The sequence below is a fragment of the Juglans microcarpa x Juglans regia genome, chromosome 5S, assembly GCF_004785595.1.
Source record: "Juglans microcarpa x Juglans regia isolate MS1-56 chromosome 5S, Jm3101_v1.0, whole genome shotgun sequence".
NCBI classification, from domain to species: domain Eukaryota; kingdom Viridiplantae; phylum Streptophyta; class Magnoliopsida; order Fagales; family Juglandaceae; genus Juglans; species Juglans microcarpa x Juglans regia.
The window spans coordinates 13,800,725-13,809,058 of record NC_054603.1 but is presented as its reverse complement, the minus strand read 5'-3'; the positions used below and the strand labels follow the sequence as shown (position 1 = coordinate 13,809,058).

Genomic DNA, 8,334 nt, shown 5'->3' with positions numbered 1-8,334 from the left:
TCACTATGGTGCTAAAAATATGAGTTTAATTATTTGAAGTAGTTAGAAGTATCAGAATGTGTTTTGGTCTATGCCATTAGACTCAGTTGATTATTTAAGATTTTATGGCGTAATAGTCAATTTTTATAACCGGCCGAAACGTCTGTTCGAAATTGTGAAATTATTTTTTGTGGGCACTTCAGAGTTGAATTTAGGTAAACGATTTTCACTACAGGTTAATACGAATATTTAGGATTTTTTGATACTAATTTTATTATGCATTTCTTTGGAGTGAATAGTAACTTCGATAAGCGTACCTAATGCAATGTTTTAAAAATCACAGTGTGGAATATCCAAATTAGGTTAGAGAAGTTTTATTTGGACATTTGGCAAGATCTTAGCCACACATAGTAAATGGTATTAGACAGTTGACACCATAGAACGATTAGATAGATTTGTAAAGGAAATCAATGTGTGAGATCATGCCACCTAAGCAAAATTTTGTTTCATCCTATCAACCAAATTGTGCCAGACCAAAGAGGGTTCCAATCTTAGAAAAATCTTAAATGGTTGGAATCCAATTGAAACCTCAAAAGTTTGGTTGAAACCGAAACCCTAAACGGTTTCTCAAACCCTAAAGTTGGCCTCCAAACTCTTTTTATTCTGATTTCTTGCATTGTATTTAATCACTTGATTAAATCACTTCCACATGCTATTAATTAATCAAATCCTTGTTAAGACATCATTGTCCAATCTTTTAAACCTTAGAAATTTGATTGGGCAAAAAAAACAAAATACTTTTGGGCTTGACAGCATCTCAAACCCTAACCAAATCCCCTTTAAACCTCAAATTGAAGCCTACTTGGTTGGGGCCCACCAAAGCCCACGAATTTGGCCACCGTGGCAAAGTTTCTTAAAGAAGTTTCCTTCCCCACATGGCAGACCATCCACTACCATTGGCTGCACCCAATAGTGCCTTGATGTGAAGGAGAAATCCACTCCATCAACCTCCATCTCTCACAACTGCTGCAGTTAGTCATTGCCCCTTACTGTTCTCCACTTTATGTCACATAGCCAACTCCAATCAAGGGTCATTCAAGCCCATAACTTCACCTTCTAGGTTTCTAATGTCGTGCAAGTCACATTTCACTCCATTTTATCACTTCTTCACTTCATTTTTAGAGAGAAACGCAAAAGAGCTCTCTGGGGCAGATTTCTAAGTCTTTTTGCGTGGCAATTTTCTAGTAGCAATTTTTGACCCTTTGTAAGTATTTTGGCACAATGACTCCTTCATAAAAGTTGTTCATCTTTGAGTGTAATTTCTGTGGATATCTTATTATTCTCATTTCATGCTAATTTGGTCAGTCAAAAGTATTTTTAACTATGGAAATGTCATTATGGGCGTGAAACTAGAAAGTATGTTATGTTTTGAAATTTTTGATCAAGCTATTGGACATATCTTGGTCTGAAAATTTTTTGGAGTGTTGTTAGTATGTGTTTATGAATGTTCATTCAGGTTTTATTGCATGAATAAATCTTTTAATGATAGATTTCTTTAGATCTAGAAACTTGAAAACTGCAGTGAAAAAACAGTTTTTGTTTTGTGAAAGTTTGAATATTTCGTGGTATAATCTTATTCCAAAGGCTTTGATATTTTTATGTGATGATTCTAAGCCTCTTATATACATGTTAGGATGTTATTTCAAAGATATTAATTATTAGTTTTAAAGATATGATTTTTCTAAGCAAGGTTGAAACTGTGCAAATCTAGAAAACCCAGTCCCCGAAGGTTCTTTGCGTTTCCCATGGAATTCCAAGAGATCTAGTGAATCTTTTTCTCCTTCTCAATCTGACCCCACCAGTAGTTCCTCAACAACTTATTTATTTCTTTTATAAAGGCCCAAGGAAGTTTGAACACTGTCATGCTGTAAGTAGCCATTGATTGGACAACTGATTTGATGAAAATCTTCTTCCCTGCTTGAGAAAGCATTTTGACTTTATTACTGCTCAGTTTTTGCCTGATTTTGTCCAAAATAAGATTGAAAGACTGAGTTCTTAATCTCCCCATTAGAGCTGGAGGGCCTAAGTATTTCTCATATACTACATTCTCAGCTGGACACCCTCTTGCCCTTTATCTAGCTAGCTTTCCTTCTTTCCTAGTCTGCCGGCCCAACCCACCTGCTTATCTCAAAAAGGGCACCTGCTATTCTCAGAATTAAATCCTTGTTCTCATGAGACGTGTTCCTGCTAAAATGAATTGAAGTTTTCTCTTTATTGAGGTGCTCACCAGAGACATTTTCATATAAAGAGAGTACAAACAGTAGCCTACTCCATTCAAGAGAATTTGCTTTGCAAAACAAGAGACTGCCATCTACAAACAACAGATGGTTTATGTGAATCCTTCCCCTAGCAATAGGAACACCTGAAATGGCCCTTGAATTTTCAGCATCATTAAGTAAGGAGCTAAGAACTTCTGCACAGAGAATAAATAGGCCTGCCTAGATGTATCCAATCCTAAGCAAATCCGATATTTTTCATCACTTCTCTCAAAAACTTACATTCAATCCTATCATAAGCTTTGCTCATGTCGAACTTTAAGGCCATGTACCCCTCTTTTCCGGTCATTTTGTTATTCATTGTGTGCAAGGCCTCGAATGCTACAATAATATTGTCTGAAATAAGCCTTCCTGGGACAAAAGCTGACTGTGAAGCAAAAATGATCTCTGGAAGAATAAGCTTCAGTCTATTTACTATTGCCTTTGAGACAATTATACATGACATTACAAAGACTAATGGGGCGAAAATCAGATACTTTTGAAGGGCTATCAATCTTCGGAATCAAAGCAATATTAGTAGCATTGATAGCATCAACATTTCCATTGGAGTTAAGAATAAACAGAACAGCTTCACATACCTCATTTTCCACTAGACTCAAATGATTTTGATAGAAAGCAAGTGGAAACCCATCTGGTCCAGGTGAACTGAGAGGGAAAAACAACCTTTTTCACCTCTTGCTTTGTGTACTTTCTCAGCAAAGCTTCATTCATCTCTTCAGTAACTTTTCTCTCTAAATGAAGCAAGGATTCAGAAATGCCCTCTGGATTGGAAGTAGTAAACAAGTTCTGAAAGAAATGTTGGAATTTTGCACTAACTTCTTCAGGACTCTTTGCTATGGACCCAAACTCATCTGCTACTGTTTTTATTGTTCTTTTTTCTCCTCTGTGAATCACACTCGTGGAAAAATTTAGTATTTCTATCCCCTCTTGGAGCCATCTTTGCTTTGCCCTTTGCTTCCAATGAATATCATCTTCCTCAAGCAGCTGGTCAAGATCTTTCTTTACAACCTGGATTGGTCCTTTCAACTCACCCTTATCAGCTTGCTGGAGAGCAGAAAGTTGTTGGATCTTATTGTGAAGTTGTTGATTAGTAGAACCCACTGAGGTTTTACTCCATGTCCTCAAACTTTCTTTAAATCTATTCAGCCCTTCAGTTGCCATTTCCAACTTATTAGACACCATCCATGACCTTTTCCAGGCTTCCTCCACTACTTTATGACAATCCTCTTTAAGGGCCCAGCTGGCCTCATATCTGAATGGTCTTTCCCCTCTGACCAAACTCTGTCCTTCTGGAGCAATGGATACCACAAGAGGCCTATGATCAGAAAAGCTTGCTGCTGCTGTTGTAACTAAATAACCACCAAAGTTTTCAAGCCAATCTGAGTTTGCACAAGCTCTATCGAGTCTCTCCTTAGTAAATTGAGAACCTTCCCAGTTATTCCACCATGTAAATCTATCACCTTTGAACCCCAAGTCATGTAAGCCACACTCCATCAGAGCTATTCTAAAGCCTTCCATCTGAGCAAAAGGCCTAGATCCTCCCCAAACTTCTCACCATAGTATAGTATTTCATTAAAATCACCTATGTAGAGCCAAGGTTTACTGCCACCAGGATCTAAAACATGCAGCAACTCCCAACTCTGATGCCCTTTTGAAGTCAAGGGGTTTCCATAGAAACCAGTACAAATCCAACCCATCTTATCCCCCCATTTGTCAATTACGACAGAGATGTGGGACTGGGAATAAGAGAGCAAATCAACATGCGCAGAATCATTCCAAAGAAAGGCCAAACCTCCACTAGCCCTCTACTGTCAACCACGAAACTGTTAGACATCCCTAACTTCTTCCTCATTAACTCCACCTTATGTCTACTGCATTTAGTCTCTATTAGAAAAATGAGACTAGGGAACTTGGATTTCACCAAAAGGTGAAGTTCACGAACTGTTCGAGGGTTCTCAAGCCCTCGGCAGCTCCAACTTAGGTAAATCATGGTTGTTGGTGGTGCTGCCTAGCAGCCACCACCATATGTTATTTCTTAATAGCCACTTCATGTATCTCATTAAGCTTCTTTTTTTTAACAGGATTTGAGCTAACCAAAGGGAACTCCACCACTCTCTTCAGAGATGTTAAACCACTCCCCCCATCTTGAGATCCTCATTGCCACTATCCCTTAAAAACATGTGTTGCGCACGAGCTTTCCTTTTCCATATTGAATGTTTTGGAGTGGTTAACTGTTTAATCTGTGACGATAGGAAAAGATTGAGAGACTTAACATGAGATGCTAGTGATGGATCTAGATCAACAGTAGAGGCCTTTTCCTGATGGGCCTTCGGGCTCAGGCCCTTCATCTTCTTATCTGAAGCATATTCACTCCCCTTGTCTACCACCATAATATTGAGTCTAGCCTGGATGACAAAATCTACAATATCTTGTTTAGGTAAGGATTCAGAGGGATATTCTTCTCCCGATGATTAGGCTGTGTTGATAGCCTTCCCTTTTGGCTCCAAGTGAACTTCTGAGGTCAGAATGACAACTTTCCTTATTAGTGAAATCCCTTTTGATTCCACTGATTCATCATCTTGATTTGAGGGAGCATCCCCCTTATTTGGCCCTTGATTACTCTTTCCAAAATTAGATACATCCTCTGATGCCTCTCGCCTCCCGTGAGGATCTGCAGCACCCCTACCACCCCGTCATACCTCTTTGTAAACGTACTACCTGGCTTTGGAGTGGTAGCTCTCAACCATGCACCATATTCTGGTTTGTAAGTCTCGCAGTGGCCTCTATTCAACTTGGTGCATCCACCCTCCTTATGTTTTATGACTCCACAATGAAAGCAAAAAGATGGTAATCGCTCGTATTTGATTGGAAGCCATAACTGTTTGTCATCAAGGTTAAGGAACCTACCTCGGATCAAAGGTTTGGAGAGATTGACTCGAACTTTCATACGTAGATATTGACCCCATGCACAGCCTGAGCTGTCTGTATCGATTTCAATAACATCTCCAATACCCAAGCCAATTTGCATTCCAGTCTCTTTGTTCATGCTCACCAGTGGCATATTATGGACTTGAATCCAAAAAAACTCGTAAGAAAAGAGAATCTCTGTGGGAGGATTAGTCCAGTCAATGTCCTCCATGCAAATAAGATACCTGTCAAGAGTCAAGGTTTTCCCAACAGAACCTTATTTTTGTCTTGCTCACGTTGAAACTCCACCAAAAATTTATTTGCCCCCATATCCTTACATTGGAGCCAGCCCACAGGACCCCATACCTTTGACATCATAGCACGGAAAGCCTTTTTATTAACCAATCTTTCAGAGACAACTAAAATCACCAAACAAAATTTCTTTTGATTGGCTACCTTCGCTACCTCTGATTTCGAAATTGCCACTTCTTCTTTCTCCTAATCTGTCAAAGTGAAACCTCTCCATTATCTCTCCAATTCAGTCTCCATACACGTCTCTTCAGTCAAAAAAATAGAGAGACTCACTTTGCTATATGCAAAGACAAAACCTCACCCTTCAGACGGAGAGGACCATTATTGTTTGATACTCTAATAATAACTTAATTCTAGCCATTAGAAGAAGTCGGATTACATACATATTTATGTTAAATCACTTGATGTGTTTGATGCAATGTTATTTTAGACAACTTATTAAGAACATAATATATTCTTAAAATATAATATCAATTATTGGGAATTAATTTTTACATTTTTAACAAAATAGAGAAAAATTATATATGTTAATGTTGTTAGTAATATTCTAACTTATAGTCAATAAAATATGGTCAATAAAAAGATTATAAGAATGATTGTATGTCTTGTTATAAATGCATACATGAATTTAATATATGGTAAGTATATAGTAACATACACTATATATATATATATATACTAGTTATTATTATATTAGACTACAATATATATAATACTTAATATATTATGTTATATATTATAACATTATACCGTATAATATATTATATAATATAATAATGCCATAAGAAAAGAAATTAATGCCATAAGAAACCGTCTAAAAATACTTGCTTTATAAATTAAAAAAAAAAAAAAAGAGTAAAGGAATCATTGATACAAATTTTATAAATATAACCATAACTAGAGAGAAAAATGTATATTGGGAAGCTTGTGTTAGTAAGCCAAGAAAAACCGATGGTCAGCCCATTTATGCCAGAGGCCTCTAAGGGAGGTCCCGGAGGTGTTCCCTCAAGTTCTTAATCTACTTATTTCTCTTTGGAAATAGGAAATTTTTGTTGAAAATCTGAATCAATGAATTCTTTATTCAAACCTAGTGAATCTACCACTAGCATCCCTATAGAATCTGATAATATTAATCAAGAAGACTATAGTATTTTAGATATAGAAAGAAATCTACAAGATTGGACAATTCCCGATGTTCCAAAAAATCAAATATATAAAATCTCAACTTTTTCTTCTAAATTTTCATTCCTTACAAATTATACAATTAAAACAGTAGAGAAAACTATTAGTTTAAATAATGACTATGAATCATTACATCTCTTAACAAAAAAGGCTATTGATCAACACAAAAAATAAAATTATTCTTTTATTCATATTGGATTAGTACAAGTAGCTATAAAGCCACTCACTCGAAACGGCTTAAATACCTCAGTATTGCTTTGTTTAAGAGACGGAAGACATTATAACTTTCATGATTCATTACTTGGAATGGTAGAATCCAGCTTGTTCCAAGGACCGGTCTATTTTAACTGTTATCCCAATTATTCTTTATCATTATTTGATGGTAACATTTTACACGCCTTAATACTAAATATTAAAACAAATGGCTATCAAATGATGAAAGAGTCACATGCTTTAACAGTAGTTTACAGGATTCATTATAAATTAATGAAAACAACATTAGAACCACAAGCTCTAATTACTAGCCCTAAAGGATATACATTATTATTACAATCTAGCACACAAAATTCTAGTATACAAATTCCTAAACAAATCAATTGGAATCAAGTCACACTTCCTAATGAATGGCAATTAGAAAATATCACTCCAACACCCAAGATAGAAAATAATTCTAAAGATAATCTCGAATATATAGATCAAAAAATGGATGGGACGGTTCAAATAGCTTTTCAACCTTTCAGAAGATCTTTCTCACATTATTCCTCTCCAGCACCTTCCAGTTATCATACACCCAGATCTATTCTTACATCAATTTCTAGAAATAGATCTCAAAATTTTGATACCAGATCCCAAAATCTTGAAACCCAGATTCGAGGGATCATTCCTGGAAACATTATTGATACACCAGTATATGCTATTAGTCATCCTGATAGAGCATCTACCTCCCATAATCCTGAAAAAGAACCCTCTTCTCCAACGTATTCTCAAGTAGTTGGAGATGATGCCCAAATATATACCCTGAATAAAGAAGAATTTAAAATTAACAAAGAATATCTCAAACAAGATTATATGAAAAAAGAAAATGGTCACAAAAGAATAACATTTTTCTCAACCTTTACAAAAATAGAAAGAGATTATATTCAAGAAAAATATTACGAAGATTTAGAGAAAATACAGATCAATATTCCTTTCTTTACATGGTTTGAGATATATAAATCAAACCAATTATCTACCATAAACAGGACTGCTAATCAATGGATTAAAGGAGAAAATAACCAAATTATTTATGAAGAATATCCCCCTTTTGAAGCCATCAAGTACAATCAAAGGAATACTCAAATTCTGGCTACAATAAAAAACATAATATTGCAAATACTGAAAAAAACCTTGATAATATAATACAACAAAATAATTATACTAATTTATACTTAAAAATCATGAGTAAGCAATTAGAAAGGATTGAAACCCAAATATCTCCTATAAAACCCACTATTAAAGAAATAGAAGAAACTCCCTTATTTGTTCCCCACGAAATTCCATCCCATTTAAAATCGATATTTTCCAAAAACAAAAATGATTTATTGGAACAGATCTCTAGTAAATTAGAAAAATTAACTAT

At 35.6% G+C, this 8,334-nt stretch overlaps 1 protein-coding gene across 1 annotated transcript; it reads right to left on the bottom strand.

Annotated features, from left to right (window-relative positions):
* Window positions 1–1,801: 1,801 nt before the first annotated feature.
* Window positions 1,802–3,833, bottom strand: LOC121267125. Its single transcript, XM_041170996.1, has 4 exons — window positions 2,979–3,833; window positions 2,538–2,682; window positions 2,158–2,401; window positions 1,802–1,997 (listed from the first exon to the last, which is right to left on the bottom strand). Exons 1-4 carry the CDS (start codon window positions 3,831–3,833, stop codon window positions 1,802–1,804), a joined length of 1,440 nt encoding a protein of 479 aa, XP_041026930.1.
* Window positions 3,834–8,334: the final 4,501 nt, after the last annotated feature.